Below are 14,123 nucleotides of genomic sequence, written 5' to 3'. Positions count from 1 at the left end.
CCTGTCCCATCCGTTGTGCGTAGGGGCGGCCAGGGCCCGCCGGCCCCCGCGGGGAAAAGGGAGAAGCTGCACTGACAGTAAGTGTGGGCCTGGGTGGGCTGGGCCCCACCTTCCGCACCCAGGACCCTCACCGCCTGGGCCTGGGCCCCTGACTCAGTGCTGTCCCTCCGTGAGCCCTGCATCATATGCCTTTTGTCTCTCCCGTGATCCATGGGTGCTTCATGATCCTTTGTGGTCTTGTGCTCCCAGGAGGATGACATTCGAGGCTTTGTGCGTCAGGAGATGAGTCAGCATTGCGGTGAGTGCGGCCCAGCCCAGAGCCTCTTGGGTCCCATTCCCACTCCACCCCGGCTCCCCTAGACAGGGGCAGGCAGGGTCCGCAGACCCGACGGGGCTCGAGCAGTGAAGGAGATGGGCGGGGATGGATAGATACGCAGGAGAATACATGCGCTTCCGGACAGACGTGCTGACAGGACTTTCCAGTAGTGTCCCTAGCAGCCCAGCGTGGCCGTGTGGAGGGTGGAGGTGGGAGCAGGCCGGTGGGCATCAGAGAGTGAAGCTGTGTCTCCTCCTGTCCCTCTGTCTGACCGCTTCCGAACCTTCTCCACGCCCGCCTACTTCTGACCCTCTCTCTCTGTCTCTCTCCCTTCCTCCCTCTCTGCTTCCCACCCATTCTTTCCCTCCGTTGGTCTCTCTTGTCCGTCTCTCCTGCGGTCCTTCTCTGTCCATCTGTGTCCCCCTGTGTGTGTCCCTCTGTCTCTTCCCCTGCCGCTTTCCATCTTCGTCTCTTGCTCTCTGTCCTTGTCTCTCTCCCTGCCCTTCTCTGCCCGCTCCAGCCTGCCAGAGCCAGTTCATCGCATCTGGATCACGTGAGTAATTTTCTGGTATTTTCTGCTCCTGGAACTTTCCTCATCCCAGGCCCTTCTGTGCCCATCACCTGGGTTCACTCAGCCGGGGCTTGGCTGGGGTGGCCACCATTATGACCCCGAGGCCCTGTGCCCCTACCCCTTGCTCCAGGACCCCTCCCCAGTTATGCTGCAGACACTGCCGGCCCCCAGCTCCGCCCTGTGCCTGTGCTCCGGGTTTCTCACGCGGAGGAGGAAGGTGAGGACACGTGGACCCGGGGTGGGGGGCCATGCGGTGGGGCGCAGACCCATGAGGCGTTGCTCCTGTGCGCGGGGCAATGCCACGTGCACAGGGGCAGCACGCAGGGCATGGCACGGACACGGCACGCGTGGGAGGCCGGTGTTGCCCGCCCCGCCCCCAGGGCCAGGGTTGGGCAGCATGGACGTGGCCCCGCAGCAGCCTGGCCGTGTCACAGTACACCCCACCCTGTGTGCAGGCCAGGTGCCCCCTGAGGACGACGAGTACGAATACTCTGAGTACTCCATGGAGGAATACCAAGACCCTGAAGCTCCTCGGGATGGCGATGGTGAGAGCGGGGGCGGGCCCAGAAGGGTTCAGGGAGGGGCGGCAGGCCCCCAGTCCCTCTCTGATGGCCACCGCCCCTGCTGACCTCCTGACCCCCGCTGGCCCTAGACCCCTGCTTGCTTCCACTGGACGAGGGCTCCTGCGCTGCCTACACCTTGCGCTGGTACCATCGGGCGGCGGCAGGTAGCACAGAGGCCTGTCACCCCTTTGTCTATGGTGGCTGTGGAGGGAATGCCAACCGTTTTGGGACCCGTGAGGCCTGTGAGCGCCGCTGCCTGCCCCGCGTGCTCCAGAACCAGGGAACAGGTATGGGCCTACCCCTCCACCCCAATAGGAGCCAGGACACCGAGCCTCCCCATATCAGGTCCTTGTCGGGGGCCCGGGTCAGGAGCCCCCTCAGACTGGGGGCCTGGGACAGACCCCCAGACCAAGGAACTGAACAGAGAACACTAGCTGTGGGGTCCCTTCCATGCTTCCTCCTCCAGGCACCTGAGTGAGGATCCCCTCTCTGAGGTCAGAGCCCCACTCCTGTCATGCCCCCAGTGCCCCGCTGATCCTTTGCCCAGTGCCTCTCTGGGCACACATGCTGGGTAAGGCCAGATGGCTGAAGACAGCTCCCCACCTGCCGCGCCCCCCAGGTGCTGCCCGGAGCTGAGGCCCAGATGACCAGCTGGCCAGCTGAAGTTCAGCGTCCCCTGGAGGAGTCCTGCTGTCCCTCCCCTTGGTGCTAGAGGCCTGTGCGCACGGGAGCGTGCATGAGCGTGTCCATTATTTCAGTGACTTGGTCCCATGGGTCTAGCCTTCCCCCCTGTGGACAAACCCCCACTGTGGCTCCTGCTTCCCCAACAGATGACTCAGTGCGGGGGTGGCTGTGGGCAGGGAGCGGATGTGACTGCATCTGACCCGCCCCTTGACCCAAGCCTGTGATGACATGGTGCTGATTCTGGGGGGAGCATTAAAGCTGCTGTTTTAAAAGGCCCCTGTTGTGACTGTTTGGGGAGATGGGGGTGGCAGGGGGTTAGGTTTTCCCTGGGAGGTCAGTGCTATTCTGCATGGGTGCAGAGTCCCTCTGTCCGGCCCTGGTCACTGTCCTGTGACCCTCAGTCCTCAACTTGTCCCCCAGAAGGAGTAGACCAAGTGGGGGCTGAGGACATGTCCTCACTGCTCCCCAGGAGGGGATGAGTCAGAGGGGGGGAGCTGCTTCATGCCAGGGGCCATGGCCCAGCTCCTACCTCAGGGGGCTGAGAGAGATAAATGGGCCGTGAAGGGAGCAGAGAGCCGGACCACAGCACCGCACTGCCTAGCCCCAGCCACGGGCAGCCCCGGCAGCCCCACCTTGCCCCAGAGGAGGCTGCCGCTGGTAGGACTGAGGTGGCTCTGGGTGGGGTGGGCAGGGCCTTGGGGGCTGAGTGGATCTGGGATTTGGTTTGGTGGAGGTCTCTGGACCTGAGGGGGCCTTGGAGTCTCTGGCTGCTTCTCCACCTTGAGGACCCCATTCCTGCTCTTTCTTGTCCTCGATCTGTTGCAAGCTCCCTCAGAACTCAGGCTCCCCTTTTGTCCCTCCGTGTTCTCTCTGTGTCTTTGCATCCCTATTTTTTTTTTTTTTTAAAGATTTTACTTATTTATTTGAGAGAGAGAGAGTGCGTGCACGAGCACGGGGTGGGGCAAAGGGGGAGGGAGAAGCAGACTCCCTGCTGAGCAGGGAGCCTGATGTGGGACTCGATCCCAGGACCCTGGGATCATGACCTGAGCCGAAGCAGACACTTAACTGACTGAGCCACCCAGGCGCCCCTTTGCATTCCTATCTTTATCATGTTGTCTGTGTCTGGGGTGGTTCCAGCCTCTTTTTCTTCCAGGCTCCCTCTCTTTTGGTTTGCCTCCTCTCTCTCCTCTTTCTCCCTCTTCTCCTTCCCCTCCCCAAGTGTATCTCTATCTCTACATCTAGATCTAGCTGTGCTCTCTTTATCTCCCTGGCCCCTGCTCTGTCTAGCTCTGTCTTGATTTTCTCAGTCTCACTCTGGCTGTCTTGTCCTTTCATCTCTGTCTCTTCTATCTCTCTCCATCCCTTGCCTGGCCTCTCTAATCTCTCTCTGTCTCTTTCCCTCAGTCTCCCTGTCTGTCTGTCTGCTTTCCCCATCTGTCTCTGTCCATGCGCCATGGCTGCCCAGAGCCCCTGCCCTGAGCCTCTTTTCTCCTTGCAGCCTGACCACCACGATGACCAGGTGGGCTCTGCTGGTGCTGATGGTCCTGACATTGGGCAGGGCCCTGCTTGTCCCTGCGACCCCTCTCCCAGCTTCCCAGCTCCTCCCTCAGAACCCTCCCCAGGCCACTCCCCGCCCCGTGGCCTCGGACAGCACCTCAGCCAGCACCACAGGCCCCTCCACTGCTTGGGGCCACCCCAGCCCCGGCCCCCGCCCAGGCCCCCGCATCACCCTCTCGCTGGATGTCCCCATTGGCCTCCTGCAGATCTTACTGGAGCAAGCCCGGGCCAGAGCTGTGAGGGAGCAGGCCGTCACCAACGCTCGCATCCTGGCGCACGTTGGCCGCCGCTGAGCCGGAGGGTGGGGGTCACAATGATGGGACCACCCCGGATCAGGAGACCTGGAAGGCGGTGGCAGAGCAGGACGGCGCTACATCTGGGCATGGTGCGCCTGGCCACCACCCTGTGGGGTCACTGCCAGATGGTGTCATATCACAGCTGAGTGCCTCTCAGAGCCACGGTGTGTCTGGATAGCCTGGACGTTGCCAGACTGGGGGGCTGCCAAATGGAGTCTTGCCATGCCTGGAGCCCCGCAGACTTCCAATATGTCTGGACAGCTTGGACGCTACCGTGGAATGTCACTACTATGTGGAGTCTCGCCATGTCTGGGTGCCCCAAGGTCAAAGAGCATCCAGACACTCAATGTGGTTACTCTTGCTCCACTTTTAGGAACTTCGGCACAGGAGGCCGACATGTTATCTGAGACGAGTCCGCCTAAGACCAGACCCGCAGGTCTGCCCTGCCCGCCACGGGTCACCACACAGGGAAGTGCAGGCTGAGGGTCACACGCATGTTTTGTGCTCCCCGAGGCAGCACCCACCTCCGATGAAGGGGCCGTCAGGGGCATCTCCAGGCATGAGTGGCCGGATGTGGCAAGTCTGTGGCTGTGGCAGCCTTGCCTTGTGGCAGGTGTACACGTGCATGGGCGGCTGCGTCTCTGCGTATCTGATAGCTGTGACTGTGGGTGGGCAAGGTGAGGGCAGGTGAGGGGGCTGCGCGGAACAGGGGCTTGTCCCCCAAACCAGCATGAAGCACGCTCAATGCACAGCCAGGTACTGTCCTACCCACACGCCTGCACACCCAGCCGTGGCCCTTGGACACGCGTGGCTCGGGCTGCTGGGGCTCCAGCCCAGCTCTGCCCCTCCTTCATCCAACTGTCCGGAGCAAACATGCTCATCTTTCCAAGCCTCAGTTTCCTCCTCTGTAGAGCAGTGATGCCACCAGGCTTCTTGCGAGCACCAAGTGACAGTGTACATGAAGATTCTGGCACACAGGAGAGAGCTCCAGAAATGTAGTGCCTGGAGAATGGGATGAACGAGGGTCACAGTCATGGGCACCCAGGGCTGAGTCATAGCTGGCTACGCTGCCCCTCTGCCCGCTCCCCCCCACACACACCCCTGCACCATTTCACCAACCTGGTCCCTCGGTGTGGAAGGAATAGGTTTTCCCTAATCTCACACGGTCAGCACCATGGCTGGGCTGGAGATGGGACCGACCTTCTGAACGGTGTGGACAGGCTTGCCCGCATATGGGGCAGAAACTCTAGGTAGTGTAGATGGCTCTGGCTGGAGCCCAGGGCAGACCCTGGGCAGTATGGACTGCTCTGGCCAGAGAGGGAGGCCACACGGGGGCGGGAGGAGGGCTGCCTGGGGTGGGGGCACTGCTGATCTCTCAAGTTGTGAGCAGCCCTGGGGGGCGGGCCCAGGGCGGGGCTGGGAAGGCGGGGCCACACGGGGCACACCGCAGCTCCCTCCCGCACCCAGAGGGCGGGGCTGCCCGGCTCCAGGCTGCAGGGGGCGGCTGCCCGGGCCACTTCGCTTGCAGGATGGACAGAGGCGAGGAGGGAGGCAGCGCCCTGACGGACCCCGGGTCAGGGAGCAGCAGGCGGGGTAGGCATGGGCGGCGGGGAGAGGGTGGGGGGGAGGCTGGGGGAACGACCAGAGCACAGTGGGGGTGGTGCTGGAAGAGGTGCGAGGGTGTTGGGGGGGTCTCTCTAAGTGTAGGGGTGCTCTGAGGGGGCATCAGCCTGTCAGTGGCAAGGAGGAGGGGGAACACTGTCGCCTTGCAGGGGAGTGGGGGGGCTGGGCCAAGGGGAACTATAAATAGCTTCTTCCTCCAGCCCAGAGAGAGGGACAGCCAGCTGGAGCTGCCTGAGGCCCTCCTGCTCTGCCCTTTGCTGGCCTCCAAGGGGGTCATGTTTGTCCAGGTCCCCCCTCAGGGGTCACACATCATTTTGGGGAGGCCCAGGGGCTCATTTGGAAAATTTTTCATATGAAGTGGCTTTAGCCCTTAAACCAGCATTTCTAGGGCACCTACTGTGTGCCTTGCGTGGGTCCTGGGCTGCTCTAAGCACCTACTGTGTGCTCTGTCCTGGTCATGAACCTCTCTGAGCCCTAACTGTGTGCCTTGGCTGGCCCTGAGTCACTTTGAGCACCTACTGTGTGCCCTGTGCCAGGCTGGAATCAGCAAGTGCAGACCACAGTTCACAGGCTGCTCAGTCATATGGCTCCATACCCCCAAGCTGGAACCTCACACCCTCTGTGAGCTCTGGGTCCAGGAAGATACCAGGGATGATCCTTGGCTTGAAGTGGCCCTGGGAACTCCCTGAACCTCCCAGTGGCAGCAGAGGGGAGAGGAGGAGGGACATAAAGGGGAAGGGAGGCAGTAGAGAGCAGCGGGCCCCGGCAGCCTGCCTGTCTCTGGGCAGGCCTGGGTTGCTAGTGTGCATGCACGTGGGGCTCTGTGTGCACACTTCCATGCGTGGGCATGTGGGTCTGTGTGGCATTCGCTGACCCAAAGGCCTGGGCCTTTATGCTGCAAAGTCTGGCCAGGGCTGGCCAGCAGATACAGGGATGGGGAAGAGTTTGAGCACTGAGAACTGAGGAGCTAGGACTTCAGCCACCCTATAGCTTGTAGCCAGGGACACTGGAGAGAGGTCCAGTGGTCGGCGCAGAGGGCACCACTGGAGCCAACCTGGGCCAGGCCAGGCAGGTTCATAGAGGAGCAGGGAGGCTGAGCAGAACATAGCCACACACCAGTGCATGCTGACATCCCAGTACATTTTCCACCCCATCACTTTGGGATGGCCCCAAGGAGGGAAAAACCATGAAGGCTGGCTGTTCTATTGGGCACCTACTGATGCAAGAGAGCATTGGAGGGAACAAACCAGAGCCTAGGTGTAGGGGTGGGAAATGTGGTAACATGGAAGATGTGGGAGGTGAGGTTTTGAAGGGCTGGGAGTTCATCTGAGTCCATCCTGCACTCTGGGCTGACTCTGTGACCCTGGGCCCTGCTCCCCTCCCTCAGTTTCCTACTCGAGAAATGGGCAGGGAGATGAAGAATGTTCTTAGAGCAGAGGTAGACTCTGGCCTTGGGGAGGAGCCCTAGGCTCCTCCTGCTGGTAACCTGTGGCCTCCCGCTTGGTGTGGGGACTTGGGAAGGTGTGTCTGGGTCAGCCCAGGGTCAGACTGTTTGGAAGGGTGGGAGGTACAGAGCCACGGCTCTTCCTAGGAAGCTAGGCTCAGATTGTCTGGGCGTGGGGACAGTTCCCTCGAAATGGCCCTGGCATCCTGCCCTGCTCTGGCTACCCTGTACCCCCAGCCTTTGACTAACATCCCAAGAGGGCTGAGGAGGAGAATGGGCAGGCCAGAGGAAGTGCTGGGTGACTGTGGATGCTAGAACACATAGCTTTTGCAATAAGTGCTGGGGGTTGGAGAGGGTGTGGGCGGGTGGTGACAAGGTCTCTGAGGTCAAGGTGGCCCCGGGATGGCCTTGGCCATGGCTAGGAGACAGATGGCAAGGCTGGCTGTGTCAGGAACAGAATGAGTGGCTTTGGAGAAGTAGGAAAGTGGGCGGGTTGTCACAAGGGGTATCCTGCTCATCAAGAGCTGCCCACGGGTGTGCGCAGAGCTGCCTCTGCGTCAGGTGGAGGGAGGTGGGGGGTGGACACTGCAGAGGAAGGATGAAGGAGGAAGAGCTCAGCTCTGTCTGGGGCAGGGCATTCCTCCTGGGGTAGCTGGCTAGAGCTGGTTTTAGGGAGGATCTAGGAGGGCTTCCGCCTCCTGAACCTTCATCTCCTGTGACGGGGGCAAGACATCTGTATCAAAGTTATCTTAAGGGTCCTTGCCAGGCTCTGAAGTGCTGGGTGGAGACAAGTGTGTGGCAGGGAGGTCAGAGGGAGGGGGGTGCCGCACCTGTGGTCCGCTGGGCAGAGCCTTGTATCCCGGCTGGACACACTTTGGGCAGAGAACCTGAGGATGTCATGATCCTGTCTGGGGGTTTTGTGGAGGACATCGCTAGGGGGCAGTGTGACCCAGGTTTGAGCAGTGTCGGTGGGGGGGCCCCAGGACAGAAAGTATACAGAACTTGGAGAAGCTGGCCTGAGGAGACAAAGAACGACCCAGGGTTCCTGAACTTCTGGATTTCTCCCCTGCCCTTTGCTTCCACTGCATTCTTAGAGACAGGAGGGAGATAAGTAATATAAATGGTATCACTAATGTGCTTTAGAATGGATTTCTCAGACACTGACACATTTAATCTATACCAGAATCCTGTAAGGTTGATGATGCCTGCATTCTATTTTCCTGATGACGAGATGGAGGATCATTTTTAATATACGCAAATTTACAATTTACAATTTAATTGGTAAAAATAAAATCCTGGAAGAAGTTAGATACTGCCAGGGCTCAGTGAGTCCCCAGGGACCTTGGTTAAAAGGTTCTGCTCACGTGCTCCAGGTGGGCTGGAGTTTAGCCTGAGTTCCCGAGCGGCCAAGGTAAAGAGAGGAAACAATTTTGAGATGTCCCTGTCCGTGAGGTAAAAGATTTTTCCAGCGTGGTTGCGCCGGTCACTCCACTGGGCGAGGAAGAATCCTGGGGCTCGAGAGAGGGTCGGGACACACGGCTGGGGGGCGCAGCGGTTGACAACTGGCATAACGCAGGGGCCACCAGACTGGTCCTGACCAACTGAGACCTGCGGGTCAAGCAGGCGGAGCTCCTTGGCCTGCAGATCCCTCCCTCCCGGGGGCCCTGAGATCAGCGGTAGCAATGAGCGGAACCCGGGTACCCTGGGGGCAAGGCTGTGCAAAGCGAAGCGGTGGATGAGGCCGATGCAAATCTGCGCGGTCCCGTTGGGCGTGCTGGGCTCGTGCATCCCCGGCAGGGTCCGCACTATTATCCAGGCCTTGAACGTGTGGGGAGTTGGGCATGCGCGTCCCCGATCCCGGCGTGAAGGGCGGGCCTGCTGGGTCCAAAACCGGCTGGCAGGCAAGTTGGGCATGCGTGGTCGGAGGCCGGGCCCTCTTCAGTCGGGGTAGGGCCTACTCGTTCTGGGGCGGGGCCTGCGGGGAGTCGGACTGGTGGAGGCTCGAGGAGGGGCGGGGCCGAGGGGCGGGGCCTCGAGTGGCCCGAGGTGGCCTGGCTGCCGGGTCGGAAGCCGCGCAGTCCGACTCATCACGTCCCGGGTATGGCGTCCCCACGGGAATTGACCCAGAACCCCCTGAAGAAGATCTGGATGCCGTACAGCAATGGGAGGCCCGCTCTGCACGCCTGCCAGCGCCGTGGTGAGGCGGGGTCCGTGGAGAAGGGGAGGGTGGTGCACGGGGATGGGTGGATAGGGCGGCCTGGGCAGTGGTCTCGCACGGAAAGGGGGCCAGGAACCAGGTGGGGGACAGGTGAGGCTGCCGTGACTGGTGGTAGGGGAGCAGGAACAGGTCGAGGGCCGGGCACAGGTGTGGTAGAGCAGGGGGCGGAGACAGGTACGTGGCCCTGTCGCCCCTCGCTAGGGGCTAGGTCTGGCTACCATCACCTCCGGGAGGCGTCGGCCCCCTCTCACCGAGTCTGTACCCACCAGGTCAGGCCAGGGGAGGATTCGGAGCCTCCTGCTGCCATTCACTTCAGGCCAGAGAGCGTGGGCCGGGTCTGAGCTGTGTCGGCCTTATGGAAATCGCTTGACCTTTCTGAGCCCAGAACTTTCAGAGGCCCAAAGGTGGGCCAGTCCCCTTGGCCTTAACTACCCACCTCTGGAGCTAAAACCGAGCTTTGGGAGGAATTTCAGGGAAGTGCAGTTGTATTGAGGATGGAGAAGGTGAGAACACTGTCCCATATGGACCTGTCTTTGTGTCCATGGGGGTATATGCATCCAGGTGGGGTCGTGGGTGAATGGTAAAGTTGGAGGGGGAAACATCCAGGAGACATGCTGAAATTCATGGAATTGTTAAGGAATTGTTAAGGGGCTCGCCTTTCCTGGGATCCCGGTGTTTAATCCACTTTACTTGACTTTCTGCTTGTTCTTAAATGAGTCTGCAATCACTTATTGCCAAGAAAAACAAAGGGTTTTTTTTGTTTGTTTTTTTAGGAATAGCTGAAACATTATAATGAATTTGCAAATTGGCAAGGACCTCAGAGAACATCTAGTCCAACTTGTGGTACAGATATAGAAATGGAGATCAGGAGATTGTGTAATGTGCTAAGATCTCCCTGTGCTCCTTGACCTCTGCTTGGGCATGATAAGGGAGGGGAGAGTGCTCCGTTCTTGTTTTGCCTTGAGGCCAACCTGGGGGCCCTGGCTTTGACCAAGATGTAAGTCCTGTGGGTGGGCTGTGGGTATCTCTTACCACACTGGGTCCTGGTAGGGGGTAGCCATGGTTTTGACCGGGCATTCTGGTGGGTCATGGCTCTGACCATGATGTAGTTCCGGGTAGGATGCTGAGGCGGTGATCAGGCTCTTAGACCCGGGGCCATGGCTTTCCAGTCAATACGCAGTCTTGAGAGGCAATGGCGACCGCCTAGCCAGCCCTCCTTCCAGACTTTTCTGGAGGGACCGAGGCCAAGGCCCATTGCTCTCATGCTTCTAGCCAGTCTGTGTTGTCCTAACGAGGGGGTGGCCGCTGTTATTACATAAAGGGGAAGAAGTCAGAACCTGGGCTTTGAAGGCAGGAACACTGAAGCTGCGTCGTGGCTCAGTTGTGTGACCTTGGGCAAGGAGCTGACCCGCTAGGCCATGGGTTCCTCATCTGTGGGGTGGAGACAGTCATCATCCCTGCTCCCAGGAGCTGCTGTGAGCCTCTTTTCGAGGAGATGCTTGATAAGTGGTGGCAGCTGGTGCTGTCATTTCGTCACCACCCTTCTTTGCTTCTCAGTACCTCAGAGTCAGGAAATGAAGCATCAGCTCTGAGCCAACCCCCATTCCAGATGGCAAAGATGCTGAGGCCCAGTGGGGAGGGGCCTGTGTTTCTCCAAGCACCAAGGATGCGGTGAAAATATGCCTCTGGCCTGAGCAGAGGGCCTTCTGTGTGGCACTGTCTCAGGGTGGTACAGTAGGTGAGACTCTGGACTGGCCCAACACAGGAGGGCTTCCTGGAGGAGGAGGCACCCGAGAAACCAAAGATGAGACCTGCAGATTGTATGGGGGTTTGGGCCCCAGGCAAGGGTCCCCGAGTTCACAGCAGGGAATAAGCCATGAGTGAACATGGAACCTGTCTGGACAGCACCCCCAGTCTCCAGAGCCTGTGTTCATGTAGCATTTTACCCCCTGTATGGTAGATTTATAACTTGGTGGAAGACCACAAGGACAGATGAGGACCTGAGGGTGGGGGATAGGTGGAAGCTGACCTGATCACGGGCTTTGTAGAGAAGAGGGCATGGAGCCCATGGTTGGTCTGTGCTGTGTCGTGGGTTGTCTTTGGCGTCTAGTCCCTGGCACCTGAGGGCCCCAGGGGCTGCTTGGCTCTGCCTCCTCCACCCCTGCTCTCCATGAGCAATTCTTTGGTGAAACTCAGAGCTACTCATGAGGCCTGCAAGCTGTTACCTTCTTCATCATTTACCCCTCAGCTCAGCCCTGGAGGAGCTCTGGGGGCAGGTCAGGCAGGGGCTGAAGAAAGGACTCGGAGCATGCCAGACAGGACAGTGCTGGTGATAGCCTTTATTAGCAAAAAGGTAGCAAGAACTTCTCGGCTAGGGACACAACTGGAATGTGCACAGGACAAAAGGAGAGGTGACTTTCTGTCCCCTCTGAACAGGACAGTGATGCCAGGTTGCTTTCTTTTAAAGAGTTCTCCCTTCCCCAGCCTGGCCCCAAGGAAGTGGGAGCAGGTGCAGTTCTGGAACCTTCTCCAGGACTTGTGCCTGCCCCTGAGGTGGCCCACCAGAAAGTCATCACGGGGTAGCACCAGGCTTGTCCCGGGCCTCTTGATTCCTAGGGCTCTTGCGGCCCTAAGCAAATTTATAGGAAAAGGAACCAGTGAGGTAAGTTGAATGGACATGTCTGCAAATCTCCTTCTGCCCATAAGCCTCAGGTTCTGCTGTGAAATTGCTCAGTACCGAGGCTCTCGAGGGCCCAGAGGGGCAGCTCCGGCTGCACCCCAGCTCCCCTGGTGCATATGCTCTCTCTGTTCAGGCCTTGTAGTGTGTTCCCTCTTGTGGGCCTCAGTTTGTAATTCCTCTTCTGCTAGCTTGCTTATGTTTTGCTGTTGTAAGCAGAGCTATTGCAGATACTTGTACTTTGAGCTTTCTTTGGGTCGTTTCCTTGGGAGCTTATCTTGAGGAAAAGAGTTGATAGGTAATTTTATTGCTCTTGTTTTGCACTCAGCCCTGGTTGACCACCCTGCCTGCCTCCCGTGGCCGTGCATGGGGCCAGGGAGGGGATCCTGTCACCACACACTGGGGGAGAAGGCCAGGGCTATCTCTGGGAAGGGAGGAGATGTGAAGAGGGGATGCAGAACCCCACTCCTGAGGTTGTGGGAGAGCCCTTCAGGGAGCAGTGGGAAGGAGGGGAGCAGGCGGGGTGTGCAGGCTTCCCCCGTGCTTAGTAGCTGATTCACTGCCCTTCGGTTGCCTGAGAGCCCTGACCAGCAGTTGTGCAAACAGCACAGGCCTCAGTGCACTGGCTGTCAGGATGCAGGGCCTTGCTTAACTTGCTTTTCTCTCACCTTCACCAATGCTGGGGTTTTTCTGCAAGTTCACTCTTGCTCATTGTTGGCCTGTGTTCCGTGGGATCCTCTCCTTCCCTCCCTGAGGCTCACAGTTTGGGTCACATTTGCCCAAAGGTCAGGTACAGGAGCGATGGAGCCCCCACTGGCAAGCAGGGCCCTTTACTTCTCTGCGGGCCTGCCTGGAGACGGACAGGTGCCTCTGCACCCCAAGTCCCAAGGGCAGTGGGGCTGAGATACACCTGCGTCCTCAGGGCCGGGCAGGGGGCACAGCTCCCCAGGCATGCCCCTGGCTTTTACCTGGAGGTAGTGCTAGGCCTCACTGAGCATTTTTTTTTTTTTTTTAATTTGACAGAGAGAGAACACAGCAAGAGGGGGAACACAAGCAGGGAGAGTAGGAGAGGGAGAAGCAGGCTTCCCACTGAGCAGGGAGCCCGATGCGGGGCTCGATCCCAGGACCCTGGGATCATGACCTGAGCCGAAGGCAGACGCTTAACGACTGAGCCACCCAGGTGCCCCCTCACTGAGCATTTATCATCCCATTTGACAGGTGAGGACACCAAGGCTCAGAGTTGCCAGTCATGGTCAGAGTCAAGAGAGGAACCCAGACCTGACTCCTGAGCCCCAGGCAGGGCTGCCCCTGGGGCCTCTGGGCTCCAGCTCCGGTGAGGGAGACAAGCTGAGGGGTAGGGCCCAGCAGGCTGTCCAAGAAGGGCTACCAGGAGAAGGCACTTGCAGAGCCCTGGGGGCAAAGAGGGGCAGTGGCAGGTCCCCACATGGGCCGCCTGTCTGTCTGCTGTAGTTTCACATGGCCCAGGTGCTGGGGACGGTGGAAGGGAAGCTTTCTAAGGTTTCTGCAGTGAGGCCACACTGAAAGCGGAGCTGGGTCACGTGAGGCCGGTAGTTTTGCTGTCTTGGTGTCTGTCCCAGTGGGCCAGGGTTTGGGGATGCTGTGTCCAGACCTGTCCCCGCCTCTGGCCTCGGCAACTTCTCTGGCTGGTGCACTGACCTGGCGGCACGTGGGATGGTGGCAGGTGGGCCGTCTGAGGGACAGTCCTTGTGGACATTGGTCTGGGTCTCTGGTCTCAGCCCCTTGTGGCACTCACCCTGGGGGATTTGGAGATGCCAGCCCCCCCCCCCCCCCATAATTTTTGAGCACCAACTCTGTGCCAGACCACATGATCCGGAACGGCTCAGACACTGCAGGGCTGCCCTCGCTCCAAGTGATCAGGTGCAGGGGGCAGACTCATGGGTGAGGTGATCAGGATGGAGGGAGTGTGCCGGGGTAGCACGGAGGTGGCTGGGAAGAAGGTCTCACTGAAGAAGCAGCTTTTGAGCTGGGCTTTGTACTGGATGAGGCAAAATTCCCAGCAGGGAGGGTAAGCAGTGGAACTGTGCTAGCAGGAATGCTGAAAGGCTGTGCGGGCGGGGTGTGGATTCCCGGATAACAGGTGGGCGTTGACTATCTCCTGGGCTTTGGCTCTGTCTGGCCTGTTCATTCAGGGG

At 59.4% G+C, this 14,123-nt stretch overlaps 3 protein-coding genes across 5 annotated transcripts in view; all 3 read left to right on the top strand.

Moving 5' to 3' along the window:
- The window catches only part of COL7A1 (collagen type VII alpha 1 chain), a 30,618-nt gene extending 28,209 nt beyond the window's left edge, over positions 1–2,409 (top strand). Inside the window, exons 112-118 of the mRNA XM_032412679.1 lie at positions 24–77; positions 250–298; positions 837–869; positions 1,018–1,104; positions 1,343–1,432; positions 1,540–1,737; positions 2,070–2,409. Coding sequence (XP_032268570.1) covers positions 24–77; positions 250–298; positions 837–869; positions 1,018–1,104; positions 1,343–1,432; positions 1,540–1,737; positions 2,070–2,086 — 528 coding nt within the window. The 3' untranslated portion in view covers positions 2,087–2,409. The remainder of the gene's footprint in view (positions 1–23; positions 78–249; positions 299–836; positions 870–1,017; positions 1,105–1,342; positions 1,433–1,539; positions 1,738–2,069) is intronic.
- A 1,236-nt stretch (positions 2,410–3,645) lies between these two features.
- Positions 3,646–3,984, top strand: UCN2 (urocortin 2). The gene has a single exon (XM_032412194.1). It carries the CDS (start codon positions 3,646–3,648, stop codon positions 3,982–3,984), a length of 339 nt encoding a protein of 112 aa, XP_032268085.1.
- A 5,109-nt stretch (positions 3,985–9,093) lies between these two features.
- PFKFB4 (6-phosphofructo-2-kinase/fructose-2,6-biphosphatase 4) overlaps positions 9,094–14,123 on the top strand; it is a 30,169-nt gene continuing 25,139 nt past the window's right edge. For 2 of the 3 annotated variants that reach the window (XM_032412675.1, XM_032412678.1), the window contains exon 1: positions 9,094–9,251. In XM_032412675.1, coding sequence (XP_032268566.1) covers positions 9,155–9,251 — 97 coding nt within the window. In that variant the 5' untranslated portion in view covers positions 9,094–9,154. Of the gene's footprint in view, positions 9,262–14,123 lie in introns of all 3 variants that reach the window. The other variant, XM_032412677.1, reaches the window with a different exon arrangement.

Source organism: Phoca vitulina, unplaced genomic scaffold (assembly GCF_004348235.1).
Source record: "Phoca vitulina isolate PV1807 unplaced genomic scaffold, GSC_HSeal_1.0 scaffold13, whole genome shotgun sequence".
Taxonomy (NCBI): Eukaryota; Metazoa; Chordata; class Mammalia; order Carnivora; family Phocidae; genus Phoca; species Phoca vitulina.
Note: the sequence above shows the minus strand (reverse complement) of the source record. Positions and strands in the feature narration are given on the sequence as shown.

Bases quoted from the DNA above. Each gene is read 5' to 3' on its own strand.
- UCN2 (XM_032412194.1), top strand. From the start codon at position 3,646: ATGACCAGGTGGGCTCTGCTGGTGCTGATGGTCCTGACATTGGGCAGG.